The sequence below is a fragment of the Scardinius erythrophthalmus genome (assembly GCF_964197995.2).
Source record: "Scardinius erythrophthalmus genome assembly, chromosome: 19".
In the NCBI taxonomy this organism is placed as follows: Eukaryota; Metazoa; Chordata; class Actinopteri; order Cypriniformes; family Leuciscidae; genus Scardinius; species Scardinius erythrophthalmus.
Window position 1 is genome coordinate 20,932,294 of NC_138239.1, and position 13,602 is coordinate 20,945,895.

A 13,602-nucleotide genomic window follows, 5' to 3' on the forward strand; every position below is an offset into this window, starting at 1 on the left:
TCTTTGCATCATATTCTCACTGATTTACTGTCACATCCCAGTGGCTCTCCAAAGAGAAGTGTGTGAGTGTGAAGAGAGCAGAAAGAAAATCATCAGTTGCACACAAGTTACAGAAAAATTCATCTACACCTCTCTCTCTCTCCCTCCCTCTCTTTTGGTCTAGCATTCTCTGATACCTCCCCCAGAAGTCCACTGTTAATCAACCAGTCCTGAAAACATATTGTCTCTCTCTCTCTCTCTTCAGTTTCTCTGCCTCTCTCGCTCCCTCAACTGCAGTTTGCATCCCTGGTTTAACCCCGTCCCTCTTGACTGCTGCAGTTAACATGCTCACAGTTGCAGTTTTACAGTGAAACATCTCTGTAAATATAGAAAATACATTGATAAACCAATGAGTTTGATCCAGATGATCATTTTATATATTTATATTGGTTCAATCATAAAAAGTGTGGGCTTGGTTTCTGGAACATTTGGGAAATTTTCACTGTGGCTTTACTGAGGTCCTGCCTAAAGTTTTTTTCTCGAGTGTCTTTCCAAATACAAAATGGTTTTATAAACAAGTTTTGACAGCACATCAAGACAAGGCAAAGCAGATGTGTTATGTGGCCTAAAAAGACAAAAGCTTTTAGATGCAAAACCATTAATCTTTCACTCCACAGTTTATCATTTTTAAGTTGAAATGTGTGTATCCATAAATCTCCATTTGGCTTGGAAGGTTACACAGTACTGACTGTTCTTCCTTTGGTTTTCTTTGCTTATTCTGTCATTCGTTCTCTCATTCTGTTGTTTGTGTGGTTTTGAACTCATCTCTATTTGACCACAATAAGAATAACCTCCCTCTTGTTCCTTTTATTTTTCTCTCAATCACACAAACACACACAATCCACAGTGCGAAGAACATAAAACCCCCAAAAAGACATTGTACACAATGATCAGACACAAATATAGACTGTTTTGGTTGAAACTAAAGAAGCTGAAGTACTCAGATGTCATGTTAAATTCCTTATTATATTGATAGCAGCAAACTAGATTGTTCTGCTCAGAGCTGACTGTTAGTGTTGGATAGGTTAGTTTGGACCTCAAGATTTAGTGCTGTTCTCACCAAACTGACCAAATAAAATACAAACAGTAACTCGAAGACTCTTCAGGAAAATGACCTGGTGGATGGAGTCATTGCCCTCTAGTGGTTAAAAAAGCAACAGCAATCAGCTAATTATGAATGTGGGTAGTTGACAATGTGCAAGCATGTATTTTCCCAGAATTTTCTTTTAGAAAGGTATAAAAAAAGTTAACTGAAAAGGTAATGTAGTATATGTATGGCAAGCCGTTTTAACATTTAATCCTTAAAACCTACTAGTATCTATTTTCATGCTACAGTACTAGTACTTATCTAAAAAATAAGTACTAGTAGCATGAAAATAGATACTAGTAGGTTTTAAGAATTAAATGTTAAAACGGCTTGCCATAGTATATAGCCATACAAACTGCAAGTATGATCATTAAATTTAAAATTGTTTTAAAGGGATAGTTCACTTTGAAATTAAATTTTGGTATGTTTTAGCTTACCTCAAGGGCATCCAAGATGTAGGTGTCTTTTTTTCCGCAGTAGTTTCATTTTTGATATTTTTAGGTCAAACCGTTCTTCTCTGTCAGTCATATAATGCAGGTCTATGGTCACTCTCTCAAAGAGCATGCACAGAGTCCAAATTAAACAATTCCCCATCGTAAGTACACACTGATGGCCTAAGACACGAAACGAGCGGTTTGTGTGAGAAAACGAACAGTATTTATATATATATAGTAGCCGTCTTACCTACAATCTCTGTTCTGTGTAAACAATGAGTGATGTACGCGCAAGAGATCACTATCGGCGCCAGAACGCACGCACACGTCACACACCAGGAAGCGTGCGCGCCCTCAGATCACTTGGACGTGGTTGTGTACAAGGTAAAAACGATATAAATACTGTTCGTTTTCTCACACAAACCGCTCGTTTCGTGTCTTAGGCCAGTGGTTCCCAACAGGGGGGTCGCGGCCCACAAGGGGGCCTCAGCGAGCTCTGTGGGGGGTCGCGTCGTATTTTGAATAGTTTTGAGCAATGAGCATTAAATACAAGTCCTTAACTTTTTTCTGTTCAAAATTTACAAAATGTATATTATGAGCGAGTTCATCATGAATCCATTTTCCAATCCGTGTTTTTGTCTTATCCTGAACCACTATGGTACACCTATAATAAGTGTTTACATTGGGACTATTTCACACTGGTTCGGATCGCTGCCGCTGCGGAGTAGCCCAGTACCTGGGTGACTCGTCATAGACGTACACAGAGAGAAGTAGTTCCGGCTACAATGTTCTTCCGAAAGACGCATTATTATAAACGCAAGTTTATTATCGCTCGTTATAGCGCCAAAAGCGTCAAGAATAAAGCCTCACATTGATAAAGCCTCACAAATAACATGCAAGTATTGAGGTCCCAGACAGCAGTCATTTTTGTTATTGCATTTTTAAATAGGGCCACTTTATAGGCTACTCCTAGGCTTACGTTTTTAAATTACAAAGCGCCTACTGATGTTTTTGTTATTGTATTTTCAATATTATAGGCTATTATTTGTGCATAAACATATCTGGTTATAGTAAACACACCGTTTGCTTGAAAACAACATATTCTTTCATCCTTGCTGCAAGTTTACAAGAGCAATAATATCATTAAATGTGAAGGGGGGCCCTAAAATATTTTCTTGGGAAAAGGGGGGTCTCAGACAAAAAAAGGTTGGGAACCACTGTCTTAGGCCATCAATGTGTACTTACGATGGGGGATTGTTTAATTTGGACTTCACTGTGCATGCTCTTTGAGATAGTGACCATAGACTTGCATTATATGACTGACAGACAAGAACGGTTTGACCTAAAAATATCAAAATTGAAACTACTGCGGAAAAAAAGACACCTACATCTTGGATTCCCTTGAGGTAAGCTAAAACATACCAGAATTTAATTTCAAAGTGAACTATCCCTTTAAATCCTGTTTTATTTATATGCAGATCAAAGTAACTAAAATGCAAATGATCAGAATACCATAAACTAATTAGATTTTATTATGGTGTTATCCTGCTCCATAACCGGTATGTACGCACGCATGTAAATAATTAAAGCCCCACCAAGTAACACCTAAATTCAGGACGTATTGTAGTGAATTCTGCAGTAATACTGTTTGCTTTTAGCCCTGTATTAGACCGGAAAGTGACTTTGCCAATGGAATGAGCACATGATGCAATCTAGACTCAAATCTGCGTTCCTTTGGGAGCACTACAGCTCAAACCTGTCAAGAGTAAATGCTCTACCACCGCGTAATAGCTCTGACATTGTCACTGACAGCTATACAGGTGGCACCGAGAAACAGAAATCACTGCATGGCTTTCAGACAACGAATTGACTTTAATACATTTTCAAGTAAAAGTGTTTACATATGGTATAAAAAATAAAGGAGGGAGCCAACAAAGAAGAACAGACGAGACAGATTGCAAGACCAGTCGCTTTCAGATATATCCCATGCGACTTCACATGTGCGATAAGCAAACGTGTGCTAAATCCTGTATAGTGCAATAAAATCAATGCAAAAAGAGATGAAATGTGAGTAGGAAGAGATCATCTCTGTGTCTAAAGCTTCTCGATTTTACACAATGTGCCTACGCTGTTATATTTAACTGTGGTTTTTATTATTTTACATTTTCTGGTTTTGACATCATTTGATCAGTCTACAGTTGGAGACAGTCCTGACAGACAAAAGAGGAGAGGAGAAGATCATTTTCCTCTTTTGAAAGACATTGCTGCATTTCCCAAATATTTGAAGTCCACGTCTAACTGTCTTAAAGACAGAAACTAGCAAGTAGCAAGTAGAAACTGATGTAAAAATTCAGTCTCTTGGACATGCATGTGATTTGGTCCGTTGTCCAGGGTATCTGGAATCAGACGACAGAGATGAAGGTGACAGCGTCCTCATCCTCGGTGGATTGTTTGAGGCTCAGCAAGATTGGACGACAGCAGGTAGCCTCTTCGATATCAGAGATTTCCCCTGAAACGCAAGACAAAAATTATTTTATATGGTATTGGGCAGTGACAACCGCCAACATATCAATATTAAAGCATGCTAAACAGAAAATGACCCCTTTCAGTAAAATTATATTATAGGGATAGTTCACCCAAAAAAAAAGAACAAAAAAAAATTGCCATCATACTCGTCTCATCATGCTGTTCCAAACTTTCTAGTGTGAGGTTATTTGTTATTCACTAAAAGTTTTCTACAGTAGCTCTCAAATATTGAATAGAAATTAAATAAAAAATTGTATTACAATTATTTCATATTTGAATGTACTCTCCCATTAAAAAGTTTGGGATTGGTACTTTTTTAATGTTTTTGAAAGAAGTCTCACCAAGGCTGCATTTATTTGATCAAATATTGTGAAATATTATATTATTATTTTAGACAACTGTTTGCCATTTTAATATATTTTTTAAAATGTATTCCTGTGATCATCAACATCATTCCTCCAGTCTTCAGGGTCACATGATCCTTCAGAAATCATTATAATATGCTGATTTGCTGCTCAAGAAATATTTCTAATTATTATCAATGTTGAAAACAGTTGTGCTGCTTAATATTTTTGTGGAAACCATGATATATGTTATTGTCAGGATTCTTCCTAAAAAGTTCAAAAGAATAGAATTTATTTCACAGACATTTTTTGGAACAATGTAAAAGTCTTTACTGTCCCTTTTGTACAATGAGTTGATGTTTAATAGAAGTATTAATTTCTTTAAAAAAAAAAACTTTAATTTGTATTAGTTTTTATTTAGTTTTAAGAATAGTGTACAGTATAAAAACAGACTTATAAAACAGCAATGTCAATGACTTGTATGATGCTTTGTAATATTTTTGTAGCTCAGCCTCCCCATTCACCTTCATTGTATGGAAAAAAAACAGCTTAGACATTCTAACATCTCCATTTGTGTTCAATGGAAGAAAATAAATCAGTATTTTTTGGGTGATCTTTTCCTTCAACAGAAACATCAGATGTATCCCAGACTACTCAAGTGTTGTTTACACTAATGCATTTTCGTTTCAAAATGTTTTAAAGGGTTAGTTCACCCAAAAATGAAAATTCTGTCAGTAATTGCTCACCCTCATGTTGTTCCAACCCCGTGAGACTTTCGTTGATCTTCGGAACACAAATTAAGATATTTTTTGATGAAATCTGAGAGCTGGCTCACTCTTTTATAGGCTTCTATGTAATTTCATCTGCCAGCCCAGAAAAGTTAGGAAAAATATCTGTAAAATAGTCCAAGTGACTACAAGTTTATCAAGCGACGAGAATACTTTTTGTGCAAAAAATAACAATGACTTTTTTCAACTATTCATTTTCCTCTGTGTGGGCTTCTGAGTGAGTTCACGTAGTGTAACAGTGCAGCGCTTCTGGGTTGTACGTCAGAACGTAGGCTCACTATTGGCCGACGCTGGTCATGTGTGAGATGCGTGTGACGTCATCAAAAATATCTTAATTTGTGTTCCGAAGATGAACGAAAGTCTTACGGGGTTGGAACAACATAAAGGTGAGTAATTACTGACAGAATTTTCATTTTTGGGTGAACTAACCCTTTAAAATAGTGCTGCACGATTAATCATATCGCAATCGCAATCGCGATGTCAAGCCTACGCGATTATATGACACAAAATGCTGCGATTTTATATTAAATAAACAAATTAGCGCTCTGTTACCGCACTTATTAATGCAAATGCTTTTAAACCATTCATGCGCGATAAGACAAAAGAATGAGCCGCCTGTGAATGTCCTCCTGACACACACACACAGATAGACACGCGCCAGTATCAAGTTCTCTTTCGCGGTAGAACGAACAACACACATGTATGCCAAAATGAACGCGCTGCCTGTGAATGTCCTGACTGACAGACAGAAAGACTCGCGCTAATATCGTGCGTGCGCACAAAACAGCAACAGTTCTCTTTCGAGCTTGAACGAACAATAACACACACAATTATGCCAAAATGTCTTTTTGTCGAGTGTCTTCATAACATAAGAGTAGTCTTATGATGAACACGAAGAGTTGTGATAACTCGTGAAAGAATGAGGCGCGTGTGAGATCCGCGTCTCTGACAGCGGCTGGTCTTAAAGGGACAGTACACAGTAGCCACTAATTACATCTGTCGCTAAAGTTATTATTTTTTTCTTTTTTTTTCAATTTCTTTTTTATTATTATTATTTTTTCTTTAACCTGACATGTATGGTTATATGTACTCTTGTATGTAAATAATGTTTTGTTCTTGTTAAAATGCAAAAAAAAAAAAAAAAAAAAAAAAAAAAAATCTGTCGCTAAAGTTAATCAAAGAACAAAGGGAACAGAGAAAAACACTCACTGCTCTTGACTAAAGAACTTTTTTCTTTAGGCTGATTATCACTAATCTGTGTGTGCATTTAGAACCAAGCAAGTTGACTCATGAAACCATTTGTTTATTATATCGCATATCGCAATCGTAATCGCAATATTGACCTCAATTATCGCAATATGACATTTTCCCCAAATCGTGCAGCCCTACTTTAAAATGAAGACGATCCTCTGCGTTTCCATTGCATTTCAGAAAAAAAATCACCGTTCACGCTACATGACTAAAACCACATGACCATTCATGCACACTTGGCATGCGCGTAGTGTAAACAGCTGCCAATTGCTCTAATAATAGCCTGCTTCTTGCGTATGTAGGCAGCTGCAGTATTATTAAATGCAGAGTTTAACTGCACAATGGCTGCTAAAAAGGACAACAAAGTCAGCAAAGCTTACAGTTCGATCTCAATGTTATTGTTTACACGGTCTTGGAGGCTGGTCTGTTACAGAGCCATTATTGAGAGAGACAGCTCTGGTTTGTTATTGTGTTCTGGTAGCGTAATGTGGGAAGCCAAGCTTTCCTTTTCAAAAGTCTCAGTTTTGGTCCGTTTACACTAAAATGCAACCCCAGAGTTTTTAAACTAAAATCAAAAGTTTCCGAAAGTCTCCATTTTTCGAAGGTCGAAAACTCCAGAGTAGTGTATATGCCAGGAGTAACCGTAGCAAAAGTTATGTATATTAAAACGAAATGCACTAGTGTAAACAGGGCCTTAGACAGATACGAATAGGAGCAACACACACAGGTCAAGGAGAAGCAGGGTTACCTGGAAGAAATGCCTTCCTTCAAAACAAGTTCTTACTTTTCTGTGGACAAGATAGAGAAAAGTGAACAGGTACACATTTTGGCAGCTGTTGCAACAGAAGACCAAAATGCAAAGTCGTGCAAAACCACAGCTAAACACTTCATTTAAAGATGACACAAATAACAAGAAGAGAAGAGCTTGCTTAACCCTGTAGGAAAACATGAATTAACATGACATCACAAGGTTTGGGGGGGGGGGGGGGGGTGGGATAAAGAACCAAACAAGCTTCATCTGACCAGAGCTGCTGTCTGATTGGTCAGGTAAGCCATCACTGAGGGGGCGGGGCCACTACCACTTACCACATTACGAGTGAACTTTTCAAATGAGGTTCTGCGATCCTGTATGCTTCCCGACTTCAGTCAACAAGATAAAGAGTGAAAAAAGGGACTACAGCATGGTGTGTCTGAATGAGTATGTGTATATCAAATAGAATCAGGCTAATATATCCGTCTATTTGTGTCAATTCAAATGTATCAGATTTAACACTTAGTGATTTCCACAGATTGTCTCTTTCTGGAGCTTTTGCACCACTAATTCATTTTTTATACTGTGGTTTCTAATAAATATAATATTCCCCCAAACAATAACACTTCCATTTTACTGCTGGTATTAATAAAACATCATTATAATTGCAACAAACTAATTCACATCATGCTATCATAATCCCAATCCCAAAATACACATTTTGGTATTCCAGGAAGCATGTTCTTGGATTCAAAAACAGCCGGAAGAGAGTGACATAGTAGAACAGAATGGAGGGACTCGAGACATTTTTTTTTAAAGTTGAGCTATTTTTCAAGCAGGTTCCTATAAATCTACAGATCATACTGTAGTCGCCGATTCATGTTTCTGTCGGTGGGTACATCACACATAAGCAACAAATGCCCCTTAAAACATTCTCATTACTCAGTAATTAATTATAGCCTAATGTACAGTTTTTCAAGGGTAGGCTACTGTCGTTTTTCCGTTCAATAGTGCGCTTGATGAATGAATAACACATAAGTTATTCGTGTCCCGCAAAGAGAAATGCACGAACTACAAATGCATTACCAAACAAAAGCACATTCTTTCCATGAGTGTTATTGTCACGAGTCGCGCTCTCGCTGACATAGCCTATAGGCTATTACCTTGATAATCAGTAGCGGTTCACTAAATAAAATTCGATAAATACCTATTTACAATAAGCAATTAACTCAAAAATAACTATTAAATAATAAAATAACTTGCTGACTAAAATCAGCTTGAAAATACTAGGCTACCTCATGAAACAAATGTGAATCCGTAAATTCTTAAAAGTACTCTGTGTTATTTCATCAGTCAATTGTGAAAGTCTGGTGGTTGAAAGCTTTTGGCAACATTAAATCTGGGAGACGAGAATTTGCGAGTGCAGAGGACAGTTTGAGAGCGCACACATAAAATCTGAGCGAGAGCAGAATCATGAGATCGTTGTATTTGTTTTGTGCAAGAGTGAAAAAGATGCATTCTCACATTACAATAATGCTCTCTCAACATTTGTCATTAAAATAAAGCCATGGAAACGGCCTCAAATTAACTATAAACACGAGAGGAAAGTCATGTCTGAAAGCTGCAATCATTTTTTTTATTGGCTAAAATGAATGGAGACTATCTCGTGTTTTTCTGTGGGTGTTCGGCCATTTCCGTGGGTGCTTAGGGACACAAACAATACAATATACAGTACAATCTACATTCACTGATTTATGAATCTGACACAAAGATATACAGCAAATACTTCTATATGAGATTAATTTCACATACAATATGATTCAAAAGTTTGGGATCAGTTCGATTTTTTTATTATTATTTTTATTTGAAAGAAATTAATATTCCACAAGGATGCATTGAATTGATCAAAATAGACAGTAAAGTCATCAATAATGTTACAAAACATTTCTAATGCTGTTCTTTTAAACTTTTATATTCATCAGTGAATCCTGAAAAAATGGTTTTCAACATTCATAAAAATATTTTTTTTTCTTATTTCTTAACAAATCAGCATATTAGAAAGATTTCTGAAGGACCGGAATAATGACTGCTGAAAATTCAGCTTTGCCATCACATTAATAAATGACATTTTAAAATGTATTAAAATAAAAAAACAGTTATTTTAAATACTAGTAATACATTTTCGAATATTGCTGTTTTTACAGTATTTTTCATCAAATAAATGAGACTTAAAAAAAAAATCGTACCGACCCAAACTTTTGAACGGTAGTACATTTACCAATCAGGGCATGTAGATGCAGTCTTAGAGTATTCAAGTTAATTATTCTATCCTGTCAAATTGCTTAAAACATTTTACCTTTTTCTTAGCCTGCAGAAGTTCCTGGTAGGCACTGGATCTAATGAAACGACTGTAAGAGTCACTCTTCATCAGCTTATAGATGTGTTCCTGGGAGACACACATTTACATGTTTATACAGTATGGCTTGTTTTCATCAATTTCTTTTGAAAAAGAAAATCACTGTAGCAGCTAAAGACACATAATCCTCACCTGTGCATCTTCAAAAGCGTATCGTCCAGGGTCTTTGATGTTCTGTGTGGTTTTGTCGTAGCTCTTCGAGTCAACGTTGATGGCACTGGGGGCTCCAGGAGCCAAAAACTCCTCCCAGATCTCCTGCACCCGTGTTGGCACCTCACGGATCGGCCTCCTCTTTAACTCCTGCGCTGCCAACCAGAATCTGAGTTTTGGATAACAAAAGAGAATCAATTTTCAGAATAAAAAGACAATGCATGCGGCAAAAGTAGTTGCGTTACTCTTCAACCGCCAGCAGGGGGCACGAAAAGGAAGTGTAGGTTTACCTGAGGTTTTCTGAGCTGAATTCAGACTCCAGGAACTTGAGAAACTGCTCTCGCCCAATGGGATCTTTCAACACTTCGTCGATTCTAAAACCCCAGCGTCTAACTCTAGTCTGACCAGGTTCCTTACTGTTCCAACACACACACAAAAACACATTATACATACACACTGATTTGTAAAAACAATAATAATATTTAGTGTGTATTTTTGAAACAGACCTGGCCTCCATCTCCCAGAACGTTGTGTCATCTGATATCCAAGGGTTGGAGGGATCAGAAGTGGACAGGAACGGGTCATAGTCTGAATACTGCTCAGTATAACTCAGCAAACTACAAGACCATCAAAAACAGAGTTAGGGATACAAGAGAGGAAGAAAGAGGCCACTAAAGGGCGTTATCTATTAGCAAAACAAGCATGCCAAAACATTGTGACATATTCAGGTGCCAGAACATACTAGTTATGTGACTCATTTTCCAGTTTAACTATTCAATAAGAAAACATTACTGTTGGGGAATGTTTCTTTTTGATTGTATTATTCATTATTAAAAGCCAGTAATTACCATGAACCGTGTGTGTGTGTGTGTGTGTGTGTGTGATGCCTACTTGTTTATTTACTCCTTTATTTAATAATTTACTTGATTTTTATAATCACAGGAATTCACACCCGCAAATTGTGAACCATTGTCCATTATTTTGCGAGCAATTGTTGATTGTTGATAAAGAAAAATGTCATGCCCAATATTGGAAATATGTCCATTTTAAACCATAAATATGACTTGTTGATATCACAAAAGCAATATGCAAACTTTGTGCAAAAGTTCTGTCGTTGAAGAAGTCTCAAACCCTAGACATTTATTCACTACATAGAGTGAAAGTAAAAACTGACTGAGCTTTTGACATCTGACGCTGCATTAACGGTGCGTATTCTCTCAGAGACAATGAGAGCTGCATCTACTTCAATATGTGCTGATAACAGTATTAGAGGTACATAGTTTTTTTTTATTATGCCTGTGTTAATGCCAACTGTATAAAATGTGCCACATGTGTGAATAATTGTATTATTTCACCCTTATTTCCTTTAAAAAATAAATCTATTTTGCACTAGGTACATAAAATAGTTCCACTCAGGACCTTAAGGACAAAAATGTCCACATTGAAACCCATTAAAACTGCAAATTTTAATCCAAGTGCCATTAAACTATAAAATTATGTAATCTTTGTTAATAGGCTTTCATTCTGTTGGCAAGGCTTCAATTTTTTTTAAAAATTTACCAGATGGTACCATTTTCTCAGGTTTGGCCTATAAAGCAAATATTTGCTTTATTCCTGTTTTCTGCTTCTGCATATTATTGAGCCAATTGGATAAATTATGCAGCCATAATTTTGTGGGTGTTTTGGTATGGATGTCAGAGTGTGGTTTGTATGTGTGCAATAAAAAAAATTGTGTGTGTGTGTGTGTGTGTGTGTGTGTGTGCTTGGAATATTTGAGAGAAAAACTCAATCACAAATCACAAATCCAACCACTGTGTGCACCAGTGGAGTTTTGCTAACATCTAATATGGAAAATATGGCCCTGCGTCCAGACAAAATCTTACTGAAAGCTAATTTTTTTAGATATCAACCTCAAATTTGGGACACAATTTATGGCTTTGATTTTCTAGTTCAACATGTTTCATAAAATATATGTTTTATAAAAAAATGTGTTCATAAATAATTTTCATTAACTTAAACCTCTATAACCTTTTTTTTTTTTTTGGTTTCACTTTTTAACCTTTTTTCATTTCAATTATAATCTGCCAAGGGTCTTCTTTAAAATGAGACCAAACTTAAGTCTGTGCTCCTAAGCTTCAATTTTTTTTGACAGTTTTTTGACAAATATATTTTGTCCTCTATGGACCTATGTGTAACTTTTTTTTTAATTGACGCAAAGGGTTAATACATTTATTGGAAATGCCAAATCCTCTTGATATGCTGACAGCTGATGCTTCTGATGATATCTATGAATATCCTCAATACACAATATCATCGTCTATCGGTGCAACCTGGTGTGGTGGCAAATCAGGTCCTCTCTTGAAATTGGGTCTCTGTTAGGACCCCAAGCGAACCCATTGGCTCAAATTACTTTTAATAAAAAAAGTTGGATGAGAAAATAATCCATATTACAAAATGTGACATTAAAAAGTGTATAAATCACTTGTTTTTCTAAAATAACACTGTCCAACAGCGACACCCACGGGGAAAGTTACAGCGGGAGGCTTGCCTCCCCTGAGCCCATTGACTTTTAACAGACCCCCTAAAGCGTATGGTGGGTTTGGTGGGGGGTAATTGAGAATGAATAGGGGTAAGTCACGTGAGATGAGGCAATGCCTCCATCATGATAGGATTGGATATGACTTATAATTGGTTTGTCAGATAAATCTTGCCTCTTGTTGTCGTGCACGTTTGCGAATTGGTCACACACACACACATATAGAGGCTTTTCTGAAATTTTTAATATGCAGTTGTGTTTTTGCAGGAAAATCTGCAGCACATATCTGAATGTGTTATGCTTACCAGTGACTTTATACACAATGCAACATTACAATGACTGTGAAAACAAATATATCCCTGATCCCAGGTTTCCAAGTTAATATTGATTATTTGCCAGTTGGATATTATAGTGAACATTAAACGCACGCTACTTCCTCAAACACTGATGTACATATTATATTTTGGACAATCATTTATTGTTGCAAAGTGAGTTTAATTTCACGCAGCACTAAAATCTTAGTGCTTCAAGATGTTGTGGCATCCTAATAGAGCCATTGATCTCACAGAGGAAGTAAATTTGAGGACGAGAAACAGAAACATGCTTGTCAGCATGAGCAATATCTACACAGACTATTAAAGAGATCGATAAGAAAATGTTTAAGCACTGTAGAATAATGAAGACCTATGGATCGATCACAGCACAGACGTTCTCTCTCTCTCACTCTCTGACTTACCTCTCTGCAACTTTGGACATTTTCAATCGATGCCGGTCTAACTGTGCTTGCCGAAACTTGATCTGGAAAGACAAAAGTGGTAATAGTCAGGGTGAGTGTATGTGGGTATGTGTGTGTGTGTGTGTGTGTGTGTGTGTGTGTGTTTGTGTTTGTGTAAACAGGTGGCAAATACAGCCATTAATTAACTAAAATTTGCAGTTTTCCAAACAGCTGCTAAAAAAAAAAAAAAAAACAGCCAAAGGTGGTTAGTTGGTCTCCCGGCCAGGCCAAGCTGGTTAGGCTGATCAGTTCTGAAAGTTTGAAAAAGCGTTGGTCACTTTTTTATAGAGCCCTGCACATATGCCATGCAGAAGAAAAAAAATGGATCTTGTGGCCATGATTTAGGAATTTGTTCCCATAACTAATTAATTCATGGCCACATGTTAATTCATTCCCCCATTTTACTTAAACGGTGGCTACATTTTTCTAATTTGATTCCTAATTTTAATTGAGTTAAATCATCACAATTTAATTAAAACAAGGAACTGAATTAGTATAACGGGGC

The 13,602-nt window shown here is 36.7% G+C and overlaps 1 protein-coding gene across 1 annotated transcript in view; it reads right to left on the reverse strand.

Annotated features, from left to right (window-relative positions):
• Window positions 1-3,415: 3,415 nt before the first annotated feature.
• Window positions 3,416-13,602, reverse strand: part of rgs7a (regulator of G protein signaling 7a) — a 67,541-nt gene continuing 57,354 nt past the window's right edge. Inside the window, exons 13-19 of the mRNA XM_081347439.1 lie at window positions 13,059-13,120; window positions 10,293-10,403; window positions 10,077-10,202; window positions 9,769-9,955; window positions 9,577-9,666; window positions 7,218-7,257; window positions 3,416-4,069 (exon numbers count right to left, since the gene is read on the reverse strand). Of these exons, the coding sequence (XP_081203565.1) occupies window positions 7,237-7,257; window positions 9,577-9,666; window positions 9,769-9,955; window positions 10,077-10,202; window positions 10,293-10,403; window positions 13,059-13,120 (597 nt within the window). The 3' untranslated portion in view covers window positions 3,416-4,069; window positions 7,218-7,236. The remainder of the gene's footprint in view (window positions 4,070-7,217; window positions 7,258-9,576; window positions 9,667-9,768; window positions 9,956-10,076; window positions 10,203-10,292; window positions 10,404-13,058; window positions 13,121-13,602) is intronic.